The sequence below is a fragment of the Diabrotica virgifera genome, chromosome 3 (assembly GCF_917563875.1).
Source record: "Diabrotica virgifera virgifera chromosome 3, PGI_DIABVI_V3a".
Classification (NCBI taxonomy): Eukaryota; Metazoa; Arthropoda; class Insecta; order Coleoptera; family Chrysomelidae; genus Diabrotica; species Diabrotica virgifera.
The window spans coordinates 149097757-149122736 of NC_065445.1; the positions used below are offsets into that span (position 1 = coordinate 149097757).

The 24980-nt window shown below is 34.2% G+C and overlaps 1 protein-coding gene across 2 annotated transcripts in view; it reads right to left on the reverse strand.

The window, feature by feature from the left end:
* Positions 1-3496: 3496 nt before the first annotated feature.
* Positions 3497-24980, reverse strand: part of LOC126881349 (uncharacterized) — an 89243-nt gene continuing 67759 nt past the window's right edge. For both annotated transcript variants that reach the window (XM_050645592.1, XM_050645593.1), the window contains exon 2: positions 3497-7543. In XM_050645592.1, coding sequence (XP_050501549.1) covers positions 6596-7543 — 948 coding nt within the window. In that variant the 3' untranslated portion in view covers positions 3497-6595. The remainder of the gene's footprint in view (positions 7544-24980) is intronic.

Below are 24980 nucleotides of genomic sequence, written 5' to 3' on the forward strand. Positions count from 1 at the left end.
GGGTATCAATAATTTTCGTGTGTTTGCTATTGAGCCATACCGGGGAAGCATATTCAACCGCCGAGTATACGAGTCCGAGAGCGGATGATCTGAGTAAGGAGGTTGAGGACACCCATGTGGTGCCACATAGCTTTTGAATTATATTATTTCGCGTCTTCAGTTTTTCTGCCGTTCTTTTTAGGTGTTCCTTAAAAGTTCTGTCAAGAGTCACTCCAAGATATTTTGGTGTTAAGTTATGAGTGAGTAGTCTGTTTTCAAAGTGAACAGAGTGTTTTTTGTTGGCTTGAGAATTATTCCGATGGAAACAGCACACTTCGGTTTTCGTTGCTTTGAGCAGTAGCCTCCATTTACGAAAGTATTCACCATTGATATAAAATTATCCAGGATAGAACCTATGAACAAAATTCTTGTGTTCAAAGTAGCCGATAAATAGTAATCGATCACTTGACATAACAATGGCCGACTCTTGGTTTCCGGAATGATTTCTTGATTTGCCAATAGGAATGCATTAAATTATTGACTTAATACTTGCTTAATACATAATGTTACCTGTTATGTTACCAAATAAAATATTTATTATTTATTAAGATTTATTAAACACATAAATACTTGTCAACGTCAACTTCACGTCAGAAATTATTGTAAACAGTATGTGGCGTCAGTTCCGTCGTGGATCAGATGCATGTAAAAGTATACACAGTTAGACCGCTTGGTATTCACCCACAACGGCAAGGTCATCCGTCAGTATTGTTTCTGTAACACCCATGTTATTATGTCTTGCTGCAATGGCCCACTCGTCAGTGTAGCCAAATTTCTGCGAAGTTGTCCTAGGTAGGTCCGCGATGTATAAATTAAACAGTAAGGGTGCCAAAACAGATCCCTGTGGCAGTCCATTACTTAGCTTCATTTGAACACTTTTTAAGTTGTCCATTGTGACCTGAAAAGGTCTGTCGGTGAGCATGCTATCAATGAGTTTGATTACCTTTTGGCACGGGATGGCACGGATTAGTTTGCAGATTAGTCCTTGTCTCCAGACTCCAGACGGTGTCGTATGCAGCTGATAGGGCAATGAAAGCAACGGATGTTTTTTGCTTTCTTTGAAAATTTGCTTCAATATGACTGTGTTGTTAGGGATAGAATCTGATCTGTGCAGATGTGGTTAGGTCGGAACCCTGCTTACTCAATAGGTATCAACCCAAACATGTTTTTACTAATTATGTTGTAGATTAAGCGTTCCAACAGTTTATAGACACAGTTCAGCAGTGCAATCGGTCGGTAGTTTTGGGGTTAATCATTTGCCTTTCCTAGTTTTAATATGGCTATAATGGAGGCCTTTTTATTAAATGGGGGATTTCTCCTGATTTTAAAGTATCTGTGTAGAAATCAGCCAGCAATTTCCTAGCATATTTGCCACAGTGGAGTAAAAATTCTGGATGTATTTTATCGGAGCCAGGTGCCTTTCCAGACTTAATTTGCTGATATTGCAGAAGTAAATTCTTCTGGAGTAAACTCGTCAGAGTATTTTCGTGGTGTGGTGACGATCTCTAGGTGGCCTTCAGGTTGATACAGTGTGGGAGGCCACTCTGTTGGGAACTATTAGTACTTTATCTCTAGTTGAGTGTCTGCTACTACCAAGTTTTCTAAGTAAGGACGATGCTTTTCTGCTTGATTTACTAAAGTCTAGTTTTTCCACAGTTTCCATCCATTTTTGTCATCTGGCTGCATCCAAACTGTGCAGTAGTTCGTCCGCAATTGCTCGGTCTTGGCTTTCGTTGTATTCTTGATACAATTTCGCACATATTTCATTTCATCCTGGGACATAATATTTACGATATGCTCTGGATATAGTTTTCTTCGCTGTTGAGATAACCGCGCCAACAAATCGCATATAGTTTACACGTGTTGGGGTTATCCATCCCAAACATTTATCCAATCTCGCAGTAAACTTATGCACAAATCAGCATACTTGCTTCAGTGATACTTGCTTCAGTTTTATCCTTAAGCATTGTTGTCCTTGAAATTAAATTTTGAGTTTGTCGTCTTGTTTCTTTGTAAAAACACATGGTATCCTTATTGTTACATTCTGTTATCTATTGCATTTTCCTGTTGACCATTTCTCTATTTTTCTTCGAACTCTGGATTATCGTTGATTTTTTTTTTTTTGTTTTCGTCTAGGTACTTTTCTATTTAGGGGAGAAATAACGGGGATTGTGCCACTAATTCCCTCCTAGAGCGTCAAACCCTCGTGACGACCTGTCGAATTTGAGTATGTGTAAGTATTGTACGTACTTATAATTTACAGGATTTTGCGGTGTGTAGCCGACTGGTTCAGTTTCCTATTTTTTATGGAGGTGAAATTATACACTGCACTGATTTTAATTTTGAAGTACTGATTTATTATTTTAAAACATGAAAACTATGAAAACACTTATAAACTTGATAACTATTTTGCTTTTGTAGTATTTAAATGAGAGAGAATGAAAAATTAACTTTTAGACGAGAACTTAACTTACAAAACGGTGAAAATGCTGAGAGTGACGAAAATAAGTGAGAGAAAATGTGAGAGAAATAACGGGGATTGTGCCACTAATTCCCTCCTACAGCGTCAAACCCTCGTGACGACCTGTCGAATTTGAGTATGTATAAGTATTGTACGTACTTACAGTTTACAGGATTTTGCGGTGTGTAGGCAAATGGTTCAGTTTCCTATTTTTTATGGATGTGAAATTATACACTGCACTGATTTTAATTTTGAAGTACTGATTTATCATTTTAAAACATGTAAACTATGAAAAACACTTATAAACTTGATAACTATTTTGCTCTTGTAGTATTTAAATGAGAGAGAATGAAAAATTAACTTTTAGACGAGAACTTAACTTACAAAACGGTGAAAATGCTGAGAGTGATAGAGTGGCGTGGCGTTACTTGCTTCCAACTTTTTGGAGAGGCCGGAAGTGGAAGTGATTTTTCGGAAGTGGAAATGCGATTTTTTGAGGGACCGGAAGTTTTGGAAGTGGCCTTTGACAACATAAATATTTAGACATTTATAATTCTATGGTTGGTTTTCCAACACTATTTAAGCTAGACTTCTTTTGTAAATGTAACTGCTTGGCTTTATTTCGGTTTTTTATTGTTTGTGAGCATTTATGATTACTTTTATACACATATATTTTTTAAGCAAATTCTCTTTTTTTTTAAGTTTTAAGAAGCATCTGTTTTGACCTACGACCAGTTCGGCGTGAGATATACCTAATTGTAAAAATATTACTTTATTAAAATAATATATGACGAGAGTTTAATAGATTGTTTACTTTTCTGATGACGATGTGTTGATATGTACAGAATCAAGTCTGACTTCATAATGATACAAAATATTCTAAGTCACAAAAATGGTTAACAAATATAGAGAATGGATATCATTATAAGGAGACGAAACGGTATTATATCCAAGACTAAGACTATTAATGCAAAAAAAAGACTTAAAATGCACAAATATTACTCTAATATATTTATTTATTTATTTAACGAATATTCTCAATGCCTTTCAAAATTTCAGTCTTATTAAATTTACATTTATAAACTTTAATTATAACAACATGCACATTACTGGTGGCCACAACATATAGTATAGATAGAGACTTAAAACCTACTTGTACAATACGCTTATTATATTGTGATGATTGGTGTATTTAATTAAAACATTGGCAATAATTAATTTAATAAATAAATTAGTTATTAAAAAACTATGTTAAGGGGGTATGTTCACGCCGCAGTTAAACTGAGTGGTATTAAAATAAACCAACGTTTAACAATTCTTTGAGTAGATGATCTTTTTCTTTTTAGAGAAAGATTTCCGGAGTGAAAACGAAACGTCAAATAGTACCTATGGTCTGTTTTTAAACCAGGAGGAGTAATTCAAATTTACCTCGCCGTGATGTCTGTTTGTAATTGGTCCAACATCAGGCAAGTTTACTCAACTGTTATGAAATTTAGACACTATTAACATTTATGAAATTTTGACACTTTTGGTATTTTATACGTTAATTGAGTTATATCGACAATTTTTTGTGTTTTCTCCATTTTTCTTTTTTTTTTCCTTTTTAAGATTTTTAGTCTACTTTTATTTAAAAAACAGTTGTTTTTAGAACTCTTTAGCTACATCTTAGTATAATATAATATTTATGGATTACTGTCGAAGGCCGATATAATCAACCAAAAAAGAAGATGTGTTTGGTGATTTTTCTAGTGACTTTCTTGGTTGTGATCTGTCGTTTTAGTTTACTTCTCCTGGTTTAAAAACAAAGCATAGGTAATTATAAATAAATTCAAAATTAGACATGCCACAAGCGGCGTTATCTAACTGCCCCACAAACTACCTGGGCCCATTAATCCCAAGTACCTGTTGCCCCATCGCCGAGCAAGTTGGGGATTAAGTCTTAATGACCGGAAATTCCAAATTTGATTATAGTTTAAAGTAAGAATATAAATTTATTTTCAATTATTCACTTCAGTTACAGGTATTACGGTATGGTATAGTGTCCGGTTTTGTCCGTTAGTGTTTAACTTTTAAATGGCGAATCCAACGACTATGTTTAGTCAAAGCGGAGAACTTTTATTAATAATTAATGAATATAAATATTCAAAGGCCCATGTCTCCAAAGATGGAAAGTTAGATGGCGATAAATCAAAAAAGGGTGTCAACAAAAAGTGTACACAAATGAAGGTGATGAAAATTACGTTATTCTTGAAAAAGCATCGGTGGAGCATAATCATGCTCCAGATATCCACGTTGGCCGGCAAATTTTTAGTAATTCTACAAAGAGGAAAGCTGTAGAAGATATACGTGAAAGACCTTTAAAGATTGTCCACAAGGAATTGAGGAAGGAAAATTTCAGCAATTTACCGCTGACGACGAAAGACATTTCTTGCGTTTGAAGAAATATCTATGCTGTAAGACGAAAATCCACATCATCATTGCCCAAGTCACAGGAAGAAGTTCTACAAGTGTTAGTGAACGTAAATTTAAAACCAAATACAGGTGAAAACTTTTTATTATCTACGAAAAATAATTCCGCAATTTTTAGTTGTTTCACAAATCTTTAATTTTTGTGTAATGTAGATTTTTTGTATGTAGATGGAACTTTTCAATACTGTTCTAAATATTTTTGTCAGATGTTTATTTTACATGGCTACAAAAATGGATTTTATGTTCCTCTAGTATTTTGTTTGTTACCAAATAAATCACAGCCATCGTATAAAAGTACTTTTGATTCATTAATAACAATATGTATAGATTTGAATTTAAATTTCAAACCGAAGCGAATCATTTCTGATTTTGAAATAGCAATTCAAAATGCAGCCAAGTTAGTGTGGCCCGACATTATTATTTTTTTATTATTATTATTATTTTTTATTATTATTATTTCCCATTCTAAATAGTTAAGATTATTATTTTTTGTTGCAAATTTCATTTAACACAAAATTGGTACCAAAAAATTCAAAATTTAGGTTTGTCCTCGGAATATAAAAATCAAACTGTTATTGAAAAATATTTAAAATTGTTTTTCGGCATTCCTTATTTAGATCCAAATGATGTTTGTGACTTTTTTCTGATGAACTTTTTAATATTATGCCAGAAGATGACAGTTTTACAATTTTGTGATTACCTAGTTTATAATTATTTAACGGAAGATTCAACATTTCCACCTTACTATACTATACTATACTATACTATACTATACTATACTATACTATACATGTAGGCTTCAAATTCATCATCTCTGATATTTACTACAAACGCATGTGAATCGTTTCACTCGAAATTTAACGAATGTTTGTATAAATCACATTCTGACTTATTTAAAATTACTGACATTTTGTTAAATTTTCAAGCAGAAGTATATGTGAAAATTAGAACTGCACATAGATTCGAAAAAAAACTTGATAAAACGGCAAAAAGAAAAGTTGATTTTATTGAAAATAGGCTAAATGATTATTACGTTAATCAAAACATTACTAAATTAGACTTCATTAAGTCAGTTTGCAATTATTATGCAGCTAACTTTTAAAATCTAAAATATAGTTCTTACTTATTTTAATCACTAATCAGACATTAGAATTAAGCATTGTTATTGTTTAACTGTAGTGTTTTTTATTGTATATAAGTTAATGTAGATTTATAAATAAACTTTGTTCGATTATATTGTTATAGTTTCATTATTTAATTATTTAAAATTTTCGCTCATACTTTGGGAATTGGGTTCCTTTTTGAATACAATAGTAAAATAAGTAAATAAAGTAAAATAAAAACTATATATGTTCACAAAAATATTATCTAAATACCTAGGTAGTGTGGGGCAGTTTGTAGTCGCTTTTAATCCTACTATAAAACTGAACCCATTAAAATCTAGGTAGCGTGGGGGAGTTCGTAGTCGCCCGCCACAAGATAACAGTTTCAGAACCTTGCTAAAGAAAAAACTGCTATAAATAACTACTAAAGAATACCTCACTAACGTCCACAACATTAATAAACAAGTAAAAGAGTGATAAAAATACATTATATACAGTTCATAAAATATCATAAGTTAAAAATTTAATCTCTGTATTCCATTATCACAGCCATATTTTCACCTACTGGATGTGGCTTGTACTCTAGATCCCAAAGACTGGTGAAGATCAATAACTCTCTTTTCTGTAATAGAATATCCAAGATAGGGCATAGAGTTTCGCAGTTTTTTCTCGGAATAAGTCTGATATATGTAGATCCAAAGAGCTGACCAATAACTGTTACCTTTTCTACGAGCTCCACTGGTTTATAATTTGTAATGTTATAAGTTTTATTCCATATCAACCAGCTATACAAAGTTGGTGAATAAGCGGCTGGTAATTCTTTGGGTCGAAATGTGTATTTTCTTAAGGTTCTCATCGCATCAAGGTCACAGTTTTGAAAATGGATAAAGAATTGATCGAAATATTTTAATTTGGACAAAACTGTTTCCAGATCACTGATCCCTTTGAAGATATTTGTTGATAACTTGCAAGGATATAACTTAGATGATTTCTCCTCTTGTATATTTTTAATAAATGCTGAATTATTGGGCCAAGTATCTAAACCTTTACTTATTATCAAAGGGTTGTCAAGCTTAATATACCGTTCTTCCAAGATATCTTCGTCAAGAGCCTCATACACATCGACTCCTACCATTTCTTCACAAACATCACAATTTAATCGATCAGATACAAACTCGGTTTGTTTAAAAATGGGTTGTATAAGGCATTCTTGACTTTTTAGATGTCTCCAATCGAAATATGGAAGTAATTTTACCAAAAATATTCTTCCTATTGATGATAATTGCCAGGAAATTTCTTCAAAGTACAAAAGAAGATAAATGAGTGTAGTAATAGTCAGAAAGCTTATAAATATGTAATCAAAACTATTAAAATAATCGGTGAATTTGTGGTTTGTATTCTTGAAAAGTTTTGGGTCGATTATATTTTCCGATTCGGTGTATCTAGTAGTTTGCTTCGATGTTCTGGTCATCTGAAAAAAAAACTTAGTAATCAAATACATTTTACAACGATTTTACATAATTTCATCGATGGTAGAATAATGAGGTGAGTGATATATTTGTAACACCAATTATATTTGGCAGCCCTGTCACCCACGGACGTAGGACCACAGTGGGACCACAGCATAAAAAACCAATTTTTGAAACCAATTTGTGTCTACGCTGTGGTGTAGGACGATGTATCAATGGATGTCACTATTCATTCGACATTCAGCCATTAGACCGACAGCTATGGCATAGACATAACGTGTATAACCTATTATGTTACTGTAACTTATTGTTCTTTTTTCGGTAATGGACAGCCTAAGTCTGACATCACAAATGTCACAAAATTGGGAGGAGCTTATATTGGCTCCAAACAATTTTGTTTGTAACCTTAAAGGGTCATAAGGAATTTTTCTTTTATGTGCTGTGTGTGGCAAAATAAGACTTCATTTAGGTATTTCGTTAAAGAAACGTGTTAATTAAGAGATTTTTATTCGTTTTTGCTCAGGTGGTTTTTATTCCTTAGTGATTGAAAATAAACATAACCTCAAAACTATTTACATTCTAATCATTGCATTAAATTAACTCACCTGGGCAAAAACGATAAAAATCTCTTAATTGGCACGTTTCTTTAACTAAATACCTAAATGAAAATTCTTATTTTGTCACACAAACCACGTAAACAATAAATTAAAAATTCCTTATGAGTGTTTAACATTATAAACAGAATTATTTGGAGCCAAATATAAGCTCCTCCCAATTTTGTGACCTCAAGACTTAGGCTGTCCATTACGAGAGCTCGGATGCATATTTACAGATGCTAGCGTGTGTAGACACCAGGGTGTTGAAATCAGTTAGGGTTTGAAAAAACAGTACATTTACAGATGCTAGCGTGTGTTGACACGAGGGTGATGAAATCAGTTAGGGTTTGGAAAAACAGTACATTTACAAATACTAACAGATTAGGACACCAGAGTGTTGATACCAGCTAGATTTTGTAGGGCTATTAACACTGCTTTTAAACGCTACTGGCATGGCGGCTGTCACGTTGCTGGTTTGCGAAAAAATATTGGGAGAATATATTATATAAAATTAACGTAAATGAGTATAAAGAATTAGTTAATAAATAAAAATTAATTACATTAATAAATAAGCGAGATAAAACATTTAGACTTTTATCATTATTACTTATATTATTCAACGATATGATGGCTACTACTCACGATGATGAAGTTTGCGATACGAGCCGAAGGCGAGTGTCGTAATTGATCAGAAAGAGTAATAGCCATTACATGAATGAACCAAAGTTGTGCAGCCAAAGAACTTGGGAAAGTTCAGAGGCTAGCACTACTTTGTGTTACCGGGGTAATGAAAAGTACCCCGACGGCAGCCATGGAGGTACTCATGGGACTCCCTCCCCTGCACCTTCTGGTGATGGCCGAGGCGAGGCTAGGGGCCTACAGGCTGCAGTTAAATGGTGACTGGAGGCAAAGGTCATACAGGCACACCAGGATTGTGGGGCACATTCGTGACCCCATCCTGGATATGGTGAGTGACTGGAGTCCGGTCACTCACAAATTTGATCCTCCCTTCAAGCTGGGGTTAAAACCCCCGGTGGAGGGGGATAAAAGACCGCAGAGTGAGGTAACATGGTTCAGTGATGGGCGGGCGCTCTGGAGCTGGAGTGTATGGTGTAGAACCCGAGGTGTGCATATCTATGCCTCTTGGGCGGTACACCACTATATTCCAGGCGGAGGTGGCTGCTACCACGACTTGCGTCGTAGAGAATATTCGAATGGGCCTTGAGAATAGGACCATACGTATTCTCTCGGACAGTCAGGCAGCACTTAAGGCCATTGCCAGCTGGAGAATTAACTCTAAGCTTGTGCTGGAATGCCGACAACACCTGGAAACCCTGGCCTACCGAAACCGAGTGGAACTCGGGTGGGTGCCGGGACATACGGGGGTTGAAGGAAACGAAAGAGCCGACTCACTTGCGAGAGAGGGTTCGGCTGTCCCCCTTACTGGGCCTGAGCCTGGCCTAGGGGTGACCAAATCGGCTGTCAAAGGAGCTGTTGCTAAATGGATCCTTGCGCAGCACACCCGACACTGGAACGATATTTCGGGACAGCGGCACAGCAAGTTAATGATGGGGCGGCCAAACCCCTCATTAACCGACGAGGCCCTACGACTCGGAAGGAAAAAGCTTAGGGCGGTAACTGGCTTACTAACCGGACACTGCACTCTAAGAAAACACCTGCACAACATGGGGATCTTTCACGGAGACCCTGTTTGCAGGAGATGTGGGGAGGCAGATGAAACTGCCTCACATGTCATATTTGACTGTCCAGCCCAAACCCGATGGCGACTGCAATACGGGGTCGAAAACTCGAACCCAAGTGTCAGAAGTCAGGTAAAGAACCTAATAAAGGGTCTTGTCCTGCTAGCTGGGAGAATGGACCTCTTATAGGTAACAGACGACTTAACTTCAAGTTAAGTAATCCCGAACCCATTGGGGACAAAAACCCAATGATGGTTAACCCGAGACCGAACGGTGTGTGCAATAAGCCTACTCAGGCTGCAGTACGGGCCCCATGGCCACCCGGTTCGATCTAACAATCAAAAAAAAAATAGCCATTACATGAGAGTAGAATACTATACTTTTTCTACGACCTGTTTTATTTTAATTATTAAAAAAAATAATATTATCAACTACTCGAGATTAAAATTATAATATACAAAAATAAATGTTGCCTTATAAAATTAAAATAAACAGCAAATGCTGTCTTATGTATTGCAAAAATACAACAAGAAATAGTCAATTCAAGTTCTATTCGTTTCCGAAAATTTTAAGCACAATTTTGTAATATTGTCAATGTAATAAATAGGAAATGGCTATTATTGGAGGACGTATTTTATAAAGTTATAATGGTAGTTTTTAAGTTATAATGGTAGTTTATTTTTGTTTTTAAAGAAAACTTGTAATATTAAAAGTAAGTGAATTACGCTCCAAATATTGTTGGTCCCTTTTATTTTTTGGTAAAACAATCGTGAAAATCACCCCCTAATTAGCATCACATATATACGTTTTAACATTACCACTTCACAAGTTACTTTGTCTATGTATTATTTATATGATCTGTAAGTTTCATCGGTTCAAAGTGCTTCGTTTAGAAAAAGCTGTAGTTAAAATGACTTGAACGAGTAACTAATCACGAGTTTAGGCAAACTTTGAACAGCCATAGCATAACCAATTTTTGTCTAACAAGAAAACAAAAAATCAAAAATATTCAGAAAAGCAAAACGTACATTTTATTACTCATTGAGATTTTTGGTATTCCTAATTGGTTTTAAGTTAATTCCATAAAAAATTACGATTTTTTTCAAAACTAAAAAATCTTTTATTTTAAACCCATTTTTTTCAAAACTGAGCACTTTGAACCAATGAAACTTATAGATAATATAAACAATACATAAGTAAAGTAACTTGTAAAGCGGTAACGATTAATTTTATTTGAGAAGCTTATTAAGGGGTGATTTTCGCCATTTTTTTACCCAAAAATAAAAGGCACCAACAATATTTTGAGCGTAACTCACTTACTTTTAATGTTAGAAGTTTTTTAAAAAACAAAAATAAACCTTTTTTAAACACTTTAAAAAAGTTGGAATGAATTTTCCCCGAAAAGTGCTCCGTTTTTTGGTTATTTCACATTGAAATATTCGATTTGGAATTTGACGAAGAAGAACCTACATTTACTTGCAGGTTCAACTACTAGTTGCAGGTGCAACTCTGCTTCTACTGGGTCTGCAGACAGGCGCGGATACAGAGGGGGGTCAACGGGTCCATGGACCCCCTATTGTATTTAGTCTATAAGTATTTTTTGTATTATTTATTATTTGTTTCTGTCAACCAGAGCTCAATCCTTTTGATACCGTAGGTATCTGAGATGACTAAATTTTATCCTTAGAGTAAGCGTGAGTCATATGGCTAAATCTGGACAATAAAATATTTGCGGTACGTCTGCCCCCTATTTTGAATTTCTAGATCCGCGCCTGTCTCCAGACCTCACGCATACACCATTTTTTTAAATTTTTTATAAGCTATATGTTCACTAAGAATATTTTTTTCGCTAAAATACTTACTTTTTGAGTTTTCTCCGAAAAACCGTGCAAAAACATTTTTTTTTTTTTGTTAAAAATGAACACATTCACTCGCAAATAACTCAAAAAGTATTGACTTAGCAAAAAAAACTCTATAGAACAAAAGTTAATTAGAATTAGTCATTTTATCCGATTTCGGACTTATTTTGAACGTATATTTTTTCACCCCCGAGAAAAAATTTTTCACCCCGTATTTTCCAATTTTTGTAAAATGGAGGGAATGTAGAATTGTAAACTTTTTCTTATATAATAATAGACAATTTCAACTACCTATTGCCAAGTTTTCATCCTTCCTTTATTTTTTTGGAGGTTTTCGTAAAATTTTGCGTTCCCTGATCAGGCTAATGATTCAATAAAATTGTGTTTTGACTAGGAAAGTTTTGGGAGAGTTCTGATTTCATTCATTATCCATGGATTTTGGGCTGCTGAATCCAAATATGAGGTTTGCGGACAAAATTTCTTGCCGGAAAATTGAAAAAATCTCGAAAAAAGCTAAAAATTTCAGCTTTTTTCAGCTTTTTTGCTCAAATCTCGAAAACTATTAACTTTTAGTAAATGGTCTGTTAACAGAAATTAAAGTACTTAAAATTATCTACAAATATCACTATTTACTTTTTTTTCAGACGAACCGTTCGGTCTAATGTACAAGTTGAAAATTGCCAAATTTTAACGGTCTCGACAAAACCCACTTTTTGCATTCCAAAATTTTATTTTTTATTAGAATGCTGTCATCAGCGCCGGTTTAACCAGGGGTCTTTTCGGGGCTGTAGCACCGGGCGGTTGAAGGTTCCTGGGCGGTACGCGCGAAGCGCGTGCTGTTCCGAAATTATAATATGGTTATGGTAAAATAAAATTTGCATACAAATCCACATGATTGTTCCACTACTGGAACTACTGTCAGAATATGATCCATTTTTAAATGATCATATTAATAAACGAGCAAATTTAGGTAAGGGCAAAACGTCATATCTATCAAAAGATATATGGAATTACTGAATATTTTGTCCAATCGAGTCATTGATGAAATTGTTAGGCAAATTAAGGCAAACAAACACTATTTTATAAGTGTAGATTCAACACCTGACATAACACACCACGACCAACTTACAGTGATTTTGAGATATTGTAACAATACAGGGAATCCCATGGAAAGATTCGTGGGATTTTGTAAAAACACTGGGCATAGCTCACAAGAACTTAAGGAAACAGTTATTGGAATGTTATAGTCTTTGAAATTAGATATTAAGAACTGTAGAGACCAGTCTTGCGACAATGCCAGTAATATGAGTGGCAAGTATTCTGGTTTGCAAGTACGTATTAAAAATTACAATGATTTAGCTCTCTTTGTGCTGTGTGCTGCTCACTCTTTAAATTTGGTTGTTCAAAATGAAACAGATTGTTGTTTGGAAGCAACATCTTTTTTATGTTGGTACAAGCTATCTACAATTTTTTCTCCTTGTCTACACACATGTGGGAGTTATTGTCTTGTGCAATAAAGGATTCGCCTGAGTCGGGGCAGACATTATTACCTAAAAGAGTGAATACAACACGTTGGTCTTCTCGTTTTGATGCCGTAAAAGCGTTAAAAAGAAATTACGGTTTGATTGAAATGTTAACGGATATAAATGAGAAAAATGTAGTAAGAGTTGAAGCTGCTTCTCTATCGAAAAAACTTGATTTGTTGAAAAACAGAATAATTTTATCATTCTGGATTGACGTTTTACAAAGGGTTAATGAGGTGAGTAAGGCAGTATATAAGGAAAATATGGATTTAAGCATAACCGCTTATCTGGTATCATCTTAAGCAGATTACTTTGATTTCTTACGTGATCGTTTTGATCACACCGAGGCCTTAGGAATGTTGTTAACAGGGAACGAAAATTATGCTGAGACGAGGATTATCAAAGAAAATTGCAATTAGGAGAAAAGAATTCGGAGGCAATTTTAAGCCAAAAAAAAGTGCGAATACAATTTGATGTTATAAATATTGTTCAAGGGCATTTGAATTTTTGTTTAAACTAAAAACTATGGAAGATGAAGATATTTTCAAATCGGCAACCGAATTACAACAAAAATACAAGGAGGACTTGGGCGAGTATTTTCTACAAGACTGTGTTCATTTGTTAACGTCTCTTCCCCAATTAAAAATGGACACTTCTTTAGAGTTGGTACAGGTTTTATACGCAAATAAATTAATATCTCAAAAAAGGGTAAAGACCTACTTAAGAGATGCAATTTCCCAAGAAAATTTGAACTCCTTAGCAGTTTTATCCATTAACGAGGACCTGCTAAATGAATTAAATAAATGATATCATCGAAAACTTTGCTTCAGTAAAAGCAAGAAAATAAGCATTTCAAATAGTAAAGGTATTTGATTACCTATCTCATGTTACATGTTTGAATGTTAATAGGTACATTATTTTTATTTTACTTTTTGAAGTTCGCCCTTAATTTTTTTCTTGTATTTTGTTAGTATTCATTTAAGTTAGAAAGCAAAAAAAGTTGTGATTGTTTTCCTTATTTTAATAAACTTGTATTCAAAATATGTTTCGTTGAATTGAAATAAAGTTAAGAAATATTTTTGAGCCTGGGCGTAGCATCTGTATTAGCACCGGGCGGCAGACTGTGTTAAACCGGCACTGGCTGTCATTTGATAAATTTCTCCTAGCTTTCTGTACAAATAACAAATGTTAGTTCATAGGTATGGTATGTCTCTTGTGACAGCTTTCATGAGTCCATTCCGTCCTAAGAGGCCGGGAATGTCTCTGCTTTTCCCTTAGAGCCACAGAAGATCAGGCACAAATGGAGTCACAGTATCAGTTGGTGTGAACATTTCCTTTGGATCTGTTATCTTGATTTCTGATAAACCTTGAGGTTTTGTCCTTTTAAAATGAATTAGTTGAACAGCTCCCTGACTTCCATAAACCTCAGGCGCGGATTTCTTTTTTATCCGAGGAATGGATTGCTTAGGAGCTACTGCATGCCTTGGTGCAATACAAGAAATGCCACATATGACGTGAAAAGTGTGGTATTCGTCGATTGTATGTACGTTAAAATCAGCGTTATCGTACACCTGCTGTGTAAAGCACGGCAGGTCAATTTTCTGCGGATCGCCTGCGAATGCTGAAACTTCCAGGCGAACAGCTTCTGTATTGGATGAACAAACCCCAAAGAAGAAACTACATCAACCTATTTTCTTGAGCCGTACTTTTTCTAGAGACGGCCAACCCTGCAAGGAATGGTGAGACCAACTATCTGGGCCTTACTGCCGCTACAAGACTTTGAGCAAGCGCATTGCTTATCTGGAAGTGTCAGCAATCGCAGGCGATCCGCAGAAAATTGACCAGCCGTGCTTTACAGAACAGGTGTACGAAAACGCTGATTTTAACCCTTTCTATGCCAGGCCTTAATTTGCATGTTGGTCCCTCAATCCCAAAGGTTTTTTCATGCTTAGAGTCCCATTTCCTTATATATACGTCTCATATAAATAAACAAATAAATGACCAAAAGATGTTTTAATGAGTAAACGTTTTCTTTTCAAAAGTACTCATCAGAGAGCGAAACCAACTTGAAAAAATGTAACTAACTTAAAAAAATAATGTAGTGTAAATTAACATTAAAAGTTTTCTTTTGTGTGGTACTCCTCAAAACATGACATTACGTAAAGGCCGACTTCGCATCTTGCACACATGTATCTCGATTCGCTTCTTTTTTTTCTGGTCTTTTCTGTGGCTACAAACGCTTCACCTTCTACAACATTTTGAGGCTTTGGGAACAATAATCTAACATTTTCGGACATATTTCTACGGCATTGGGACACCAATGAGTCTAAAATTTTATAAGCAACGCATATTTTCGGCTTTGGTTAATTGAGCCCATAACACTTTGAACGTATATATACGGCGGCTGGGAATACACAACCACTTTTTCAAAAACATATATATGCAGCGTTGGGACAGAAAGGGTTAACGTACATACAATCGACGGATACCACACTTTTTACGTCATGGGTAGTGTGACCAACTAGTCCGAAAAATCCGGGACATGGCCCGAATTACGAAGTCGTGTCTCGGAGTCCGACTTTTCAATGTTTTGGTAAAATTCTGTTTTGAATACGTTATTCTTCTTAGAATTCACACCAAATTGAATTGGTGAGACGAAAAAACATATTTTTGATGGGATTAAGACACAATTGGTTGTAATAATTACATTTTTATATTAACTTAAGGTTATATTTACATGGAAATCCAACATCAATTGATTTTTCTTTATTTTTTCATTTTTTGAGGCAAAAATGGCCCGATTTTCATTGAAAAGTCCCTTGTCCCGAATTCGACTGAATTAGATAAAAACTAAACCCGCACCTGAGGTTTATGGAAGTCAGAATTTAACGAATACATTTTAAAAGGACAAAACCTCATGGTTTATCACAAATCAAGATCCAAAGGAAATGTTCACACCAACTGAAACTGTAAAATGTGACTCCATATGTGCCTGATCTTCTGTGGCTCTAAGCGAAAAGCAGAGACATTCTCGGTATTTTAGGATGGAATGGATTCATGTAGCTGTGAGAAGAGACATACCATATTCATATTATGAACTAACATATATTATTTGTTGTACAGAAAACTAGGAGAAATTTATCAAATGACAGCATTCTAATAAAAAATAAAGTTTTGGAATATAAAAAGTGGGTTTTGCCGAGACCGTTAAAAATTGGCAATTTTCAACTTGTACTTTAGACCGAACGGTTCGTCTGAAAAAACAGTAAATAGTGATACTTGTAGATAATTTTAAGTACTTTAACTTCTGTTAAAAGACTATTTACTAAAAGTTAATACTTTTCGAGATTTGAGCAAAAAAGCGGAAAAAGCTGAATATTCTCGCGATTTTTTCAATGGTCCGGCAAGAAATTTTGTCCGCAAACCTCATATTCGGATTCAGCAGCCCAAAATCCATATATAATGAAAGAAATCAGAACTACCCCAAAACTTTCCTCCTAGGGAGCTCGTGGAGTACAAATTAACTGAATCATAAATGGGTCAGTATAATTTTACGTTTATACCTTGTTTAATATGTATTAATTTTGACGTTTATCATTTTTAGTGACAGTGACATTAGCGCATTTGCTGTGTTTATTGGAATTCATAACTTATATTATATACTTATTGTGTTTATTTTATAAAGTTATATTGTGTTACATACACCGGCAAAATTAGCCGAACACCTTAAAAATGGGACATGTTTGATGTCTTGAATTTTCTAAACCAGTAGTGGTCCGATTTGAGTGATTATTTTAGTATGTTATAGCCTTATTATTTAAGAATATCGTTGTGATAATATTGTTGCTAGACAGGTAAACATCATTTTATACCGGGTGTACCAATCATACTGTGACTTTTTCTTAAAGTTTGGAACACCCTGTGGAATATTCTAGCATATGTAAAATATTAAAATTAAAACTTGATTGTAGAGTTAGGCTTCCTTAACATTTTACTTTTCGATTGATTTAATTATGTGGGATAATAAATAAGTTATGTGCGTTAACAACTATCCATGTTTTTCATCAATAAATCCTCATAGTAGGGGAGGAAAATATGCTAAATTTTACAGTTACTCGAGGGTTATGGGGACCTATTGGATTGTGAAGAGTATGTGCTAAAACCAGAAAAAGGTTAAGTTAAGTTTTCCATATAGTGGGGGGCTTTTCATTTTTTAATTTAATTTTCCATTTGAGACAATCAGTATTTTCCGATTATAGCGCGATCTATCCATAATTCGAAAAAATGTGTCGAATAAAAGTTGCTTATTTTTACGCAAAGAATCCAAATCTGCAATAAAAATTGGGGCTCCTATTTAAGATTTTAAATTAAATCCCCCACCCGCACCTCCGTGGGGGCTCGTGTTTGGTGCCATTCGATAGATTTTTCAAAAATATTGAATACGTGTATTTTGCAGTTTTTCGATCTGATGTTCATTTTCGTCGATGTTGTATATAAAATTTGTAAAAAAAACATGCAAAAATAAATACTCAATATTACATACTTGATTCAAATGCTTGTGCGCTCAGCGTTTGACATTAAGACCCCCCTCGAAGCTAGTTCAGCTGAAATCCACGGGAGGTCGTTATTGTGACATCGCTTACATCGCTTAGTAATTTATTTATTTAATACATCTATTGAATTACTTTAGGCTTGTTTATTAAACTAAGCAGATAGTGATGGCAGGGGAGCCCAAGCAGGGATTTTTGCAGTTACTCGAGCGCGTCAGATTTTCACATGGGGAGAAACCTTGTACCCTGTAAATGTACCTATACCACATATTGGTTCTTAACACCGGGTAATTCATTAAGGGGAGACCGAAAAAAAATCTATTCTTAGAAAAACTCCTTACTTCTTAGAAAAAGTACCTACATTCAAAATAGTGTATATTTCAAAAATCTGACGATTTGAGCGTGGCGTAAAAAAATGGGTGAGTCACAAAATTTCACAAAAAAAAGCGAATATTTCGCGAAATAAATGTCAGATTGAAAAACTAAAAAATACGTGTTCAATATTTTTCAAAAATCTATCGAATAATACTAAACACGTCACCCCACAGAGAGGGGTGGGGGGTAAATTAAAAATTTTAAATACGATATTTCGCGAAATGAACGTCAGATCGTAAAACGGCAAAATACACGTATTTAATATTTTTCAAAAATCTATCGAATGGCACCAAACACGACCCCCACGGAGGTGGAGTGAGGGTTACTTTAAAATCTTAAATAGAAGCCCCCAATTTTTATTGCAGATTTGGATTCTTGACATAAAAATAAGAAACTTTTATTCACAACATTTTTTCCAATTATGGATAGATGGCGCTATAATCGGAAAAAACGATTGGTGGAAATGGAAAATTAAATTAAAAAATGGAGAGTCCCACACTTTATGGAAAACTTATCTTAACTTTTTTTGGTTTTAGCACCCACTCTTCACAATCCAATAGGTCCCCATAACGCTCGAGAAACTGCAAATTTAGCATACTTTCCTCGCCTACTATGAGGATTTATTGATGAAAAACATGGCTAGTTGTTAAAGCCCATAACTTTTTATTTTCGAACATAAGCAAATGAATCAAAAAAGAAAATGTTAAGAAAGCCTAATGCTATAATTGAGTTTTAATTAACGTACTAACCTAACACTATTATTGTTTAGAAGGTACTGCCAAAATGTAGTAGGTCTAGAATTACTTTTAAACATAATATATGTATAAGCTTACTACACTTTGGCAGTGCCTTCTGAACAATAATAGCGTTAGTTTAATGGAAAAACATGATTTTTAAAAATGTCACTTACGTTACTTTGCCAAAAATGTATCGATATGCTAGAATATTCCACAGGGTGTTCCGAACTTTAAGAAAAAAACACAGTATGATTATTACACCCGGTATAAAATGACATTTACCTGTCTAGCCACAATATTATTACACCGATATTCTTAAATAATAAGGCTAAAATATACTAAAAGAATCACTCAAATCGGACAACAGGTTTAGGAAATTCGATCCATCAAACATGTCCCATTTTTAATGTGTTCGGCTAATTTTGCCGGTGTGTGTATTATAACATATAGTTATATTATTATATTATATTATATTATATTATATTATATTATATTATATTATATTATATTATATTATATTATATTATATTATATTATATTATATTATATTATATTATATTATATTATATTATATTATATTATATTATATTATATTATATTATATTATATTATATTATATGATATTATATTATATTATATTATATTATATTATATTATATTATAATATATTATATTATATTATATTATATTATACTATTATTGTGTTGTTAAATTTAAAAACGTTCATTATAACTTTATAAAATACCTCCACCAATAATAGCAATTTCCTATTTATTGCATTGACACAATAGGTACAAATTTGTACTTAAAATTTTCGGAAACGAATAGAACTTGAAATGACTATTTCTTGCTATATTTTTACAATGCATAAGATAGCATTTGCTGTTTATTTTAATTTTATAAGGCAACATTTATTTTTGTACATTATAATTTTTATCTCGAGTAGTTGATAGTATTATTTTTTTTTTGTCCATTAAAATAAAACAGGTCGTAGAAAAAGTATAGCATTCTACTCTCATTACACATTCTACTCTCATTATACATTCTACTCTCATAACACTCGCCTTCGGCTCGTATCGCAAACTTCATCATCGTGAGTAGTAGCCATCATTACATGCTCGTTGAATAACAAAGTAGGTACTATTAATAATAACAAAATTAACTAATAATGATAAACGTCTAAATATTTTATCTGGCTTATGGATTAATGTAATTAATTTTGTTTATTATCTAATTCTTTATACATACTCATTTATGTAAACTGTATATATTCTCCCAATATTTTTTCGCAAACCAGCAACGCGAAAGCTGCCATCCCAGAAGCATTTAAAATCCGTGTCAATAGCCCCACAAAAGCTAGCTTATTTCAACACACTGTTGTCAACAACACACGCTATCATCTGTAAATGTACTGTTTTTCCAAACCCTAACTGATTTCAACACCCTGGTGTCTACACACTAGGGTGGTGCGAAAAAAGTCAAGTTGATAATCCAGTATCGCTATAGTGCGGAAAAGTTGCGATTGGTAATTACAAGAAAAACAAAACAAAAATTATTCAAATCGGACTTTATCTTCCGATCAAGCAACGGGCCTAAAGATTATGAAAAAAAATGAAATTTTACCTTTTTTTCGGAAATTCTTATTTATTCTCCATGTACATTTTATTTATCGCTATAGTAAAATTTATTCACAGTTTGCATGGTTGAGTAATAAAAACAATAGTTTTACCCACTTAACGAATATCTTCCTATCCCGCAAGGTCAATCAAAATCTATAAAAATTTGAAATTGTTGATGATTTTGATAAATTAAAAAACATTTAGTTGTCTCATTTTTCTGTAACATTGTGAAGCTCTTCGCTTGTTTAGATATTGTATAATAATATTTAAACTACCCATAACTCACAACAAGAAGGTGGTTGCAGTTTTTACTCCTCCCACACCCTTCTCTCCATACAACCATTGAGTGTGTGTTTTTTTACATTATTTACATAGTACATCTCTTTTTCATTTGTTTGTGTCCAGGTTTTAAACGTCAACTTTGAATTTTGATTTGGTGGTAAAATCTGGCAGCATGGGCCTTGATTTAAGTGTTGCCTTGATGAATCCATCTCTTGATTGGTTCCCACATACATTAGACGATACTTCCGTGACCAACTCTACGTACCGCTAGACAGCTTGCGTATTACAGGGATGGTTTTGTACATTCCAGTCTGGCGTGTTGCCTGATATAATGTAGGAATTTATATCTTCATTTCAAACGCTTTGAAGAACTTGTGGAGAAGATAGTTTGCAACATTCCAATCTATATTTCAGTGTAGTCCTGTGCTTCAAAATTTAAAGTAGGAGGGATGAAATTTCTAATACGTTTGCCCTTGGCTTTAGTCTATCCGGCTTTTAACACTCTCCTTAGCCCTAGCTCTCTAATGTGTTTCCTTTCTCCCTGGTACTTGAAATTTTAAAGCACGGGACTAAACTGAAATAATAGACTGAAATATAATGTTGCAAAACTATTGCAGACTGTTGCAAAACTGTCTTCTCCACCACTTCTTCGAAGTGTCAAATGAAGATATAAGTTCTTGCATTACATCGGGCGACATACCAGACTGGAATGTACAAAACTATCTCTAACACACGCAAACTGATGAGAGGTGCCTAAAGTTGGTCACGGAAGTATCGTCTAATGCAGGGGAGGCAAACCCGTCGATCGCGACCCCCTAGGTCAGTCGATCGACGACAAGAAAAACTGATCTACCTACCTACCTATTCCGGTCCTAAATATTACGAAAATTCCTAGTCGGTAGATCGCAGATAAATAGAAAGGCAGACAGTAGATCTCGAGTCCGATTAAGTTGGTCATCCCTGGTCTAATGTATGTGGGCCCCAATCAAGAGATGGATTCATAAGGGCAACAGTTAAATCAAGGTCCATGCTGCCAGATTCTACCACCAAATCACACTACAAGGTTGAAGTTTAAAAGCTGGATACAAACATGAAAAAGAAATTTACTATGTAAATAATGCAAAAATCACGCTCATTGGTTAGTTGGAGAGAAGGGTGTGTGTGGAGCTAGAAGTGCAACCACCTCTTCGTTGTGAGTTCGTTGTGAGAAAAACTTCACAATGTAGGAAAAAAATGAGATAACTAAATGTTTTTTAATTAATCAAAATCATCAACAATTTCAAATTTTTATAGATTTTGATTGACCTTGCTGGATCGGAAAATATTCGTTAGATGCGTAAAACTGTTGTTTTTATTACTCAACCATGCAAACTTTAAATAAATTTTACTATAGCGATAAATAAAACGTATATGGAGGATAAATAAAAATTTCCGAAAAATAGGTAAAATTTAATTTTTTTCATAATCTTTAGGCCCGTTGCGGGATCGGAAGATAAAGTCCGATTTTAATAATTTTTGTTTTGTTTTTCTTGTAATTACCAATCGCAACTTTTCCGCACTATAGCGATTGAGGTATTACAAACATTTTAATTATTTGCGTTGTTTTAATATTCATTTAGAAATACACTGTTGTGTGTGTGTCAGAGTGGTAGTTGGCTTCGGACATAATCCATTAGCCACAGATTTTTTTAGTTTAATTATTTTGTTGATTAGTTAAGATTAAATACGAACTTGAGATTGTTTCAGGACATCATTTTAGTACATCAAAAACCTCTTTATCAGAAGTGCATAATAACGTACTAATACTAGTAGGAAATTGTACATTACGTAAAATGAGAGAGTTTACTAAAACTGAAGTATTATTTTTATATTTAGTGCAAGAAAAGAATACGTGATTCAGGTCTCCATAAGAAAAATCATCACAGTCACAAAATGGAGTTCTATTGATACCTAACCTATATAAATGAGCCGGAAAACATCCATGGTTAAATCTTAGTCTGGTTATGGTAGTGGCATATGCCCTACTGATATTATACGTAGATATATGAGGTATAGTTCTTGGAAGGGTCGGGTGAATGTCGGCATAATGATAGGTCGAAGTTGTTACAAAAGTAGTCCAAATCTTTTCCCAGTTTGTACGTACTACTTTCTTTAATACACAAATTAAATCATGAATAGCAGAAACATTCTCTATTTGTTCAAAAGTACAAGCCTATTTAGCAGCCATGTCCACAGTTTCATTTCCTTGGATACCAGTATGACCCTTAACCCATATCAAATTTATCTTTACATTTTTAAAGTATAACTGGCATAATAAACTTCTAATACCTATGACTATTGGATTGTTATAATATTTTAATCCATGGTGCTCTAAAGGTTGTAATACGGATTTAGAATCCGACATGATTGCTGCACTACTGACTTGTTCACTGATGCACCATTTTAAAGCATACTCTATTGCTTTCGCTTCAGCTGTGAAAATTGAACAATAATTCGGTATTCGTCTTTGATACAAATAGTCAAAGCACGGAACAAACACCGCATACGCAGTACCCGCTCCGCACCTCGATCCATCTGTGTAAGTGTAAATGTGTGTTGATTTTTGGTACTGTGAAGTATGGATGTTAGGAGAGTATGACTATAAATATTAAGTTCACTATATTTTGGATATGAGACTGTAAACTTGGTTGCAGTGACCTTAAAATGCTGGTCAAAAAGTGGAAATTTTGGCATATTTATGATATCATTATTTAATTTAGATGTATCGACAAATGCTGCTGCCAGCAGTGGAGATTTTTTCTTAGACCAGTAAGGACTGATTAAATCTGAATTACTTAATTTGGAAATAGAGTGGTTTAAAAATGTATTAAATGCTTTATATTTTATAATTAATTTATTAGCTAAGAATTGCCTTCGTAAAAATAAAGGAGGTTCTTGTGCTTCAGCAACAATTGCACTGCATGGTGATGATGCCATTGCACCAAGGCAAATTCTAATTACTTTATATTGTAATTTATCTACTATTTTTAGATTAGAGCTAGACACTGAGCCATAAATCACACTTCCATAGTCCATTATCGATCTTATATAACTTTTATAAAAAATGGGTGCGACTTTAGGGTCAGCACCCCATTTAATTTTAGTTGCATATTTCAGCATATTAATACCTTTATCACATCATCATCATCATTCTCTTTGCCTTATCCCTATGCGGGGTCGGCTTCCCTAATTGCATTTCTCCACACAATTCTATCCTGGATCATATCAATATTAATCCCCTTTACCAACATGTCCTGCCTAATCGTCTCCCCCCACGTCTTCTTTGGTCTTCCTCTCCTACTCCTTCCAGGAATCTGCACTTCAGCTACTCTTCGTATTAGATTATTAACATCTCGACGTTGAACATGACCAAACCATCTCAACCTATGCTCTCTCATTTTGGCATCAATTGGTGCCACACCTAGACTTCCCCTTTTTTAATTTTATCCTCCGATAATTTTATCCTTCTATCGAAAAAATTTTTAATTTTATCCTTTCTTGTCACTCCACACATCCATCTAAGCATTCTCATATCCGTCACATGCATTCGTTGTTCCTCTTTCTCTTTCACTGCCTAACATTCAGTTCCGTACATCATAGCCGGTCTTATGGCTGTTTTATAGAATTTTCCTTTCAGCTTCATTGGAACTTTTCTGTCTCACAACACACCACTCGCTCCCTTCCACTTCATCCATCCAGCCCTAATTCTACTGCATGCATCTCCATCTATTTCTCAATTACTCTGTAATACCGATCCCAGGTACTTAAAACTATTGCTTTTTACAATCAGTTCACCATCCAAAGATACCATTTTATTTGTAGTAACTCTATCTTTACATGAACATTCCAAATACTCTGTCTTTGTCCTACTAAGTTTTAAACCTTTTTCCTCCAGAGCTCGTGTCCACTGTTCCAGTTTTTGTTCTAAGTCTCTTTCACTATTTCCTACTAACACGACATCATCAGCATACATTAAGCACCATGGAATGTTACCCTGTAGTTTCGCTGTTATCTGGTCCAAAACTAATGAGAATAAATACGGACTAAGCACCGAGCCTTGGTGCAATCCTACTTTCACATGAAATTTATCAGTCTCTCCCACACCTGTCCTAACATTAGTCGTTACTCTCTCATACATATCCCTCACAATCTTTACATA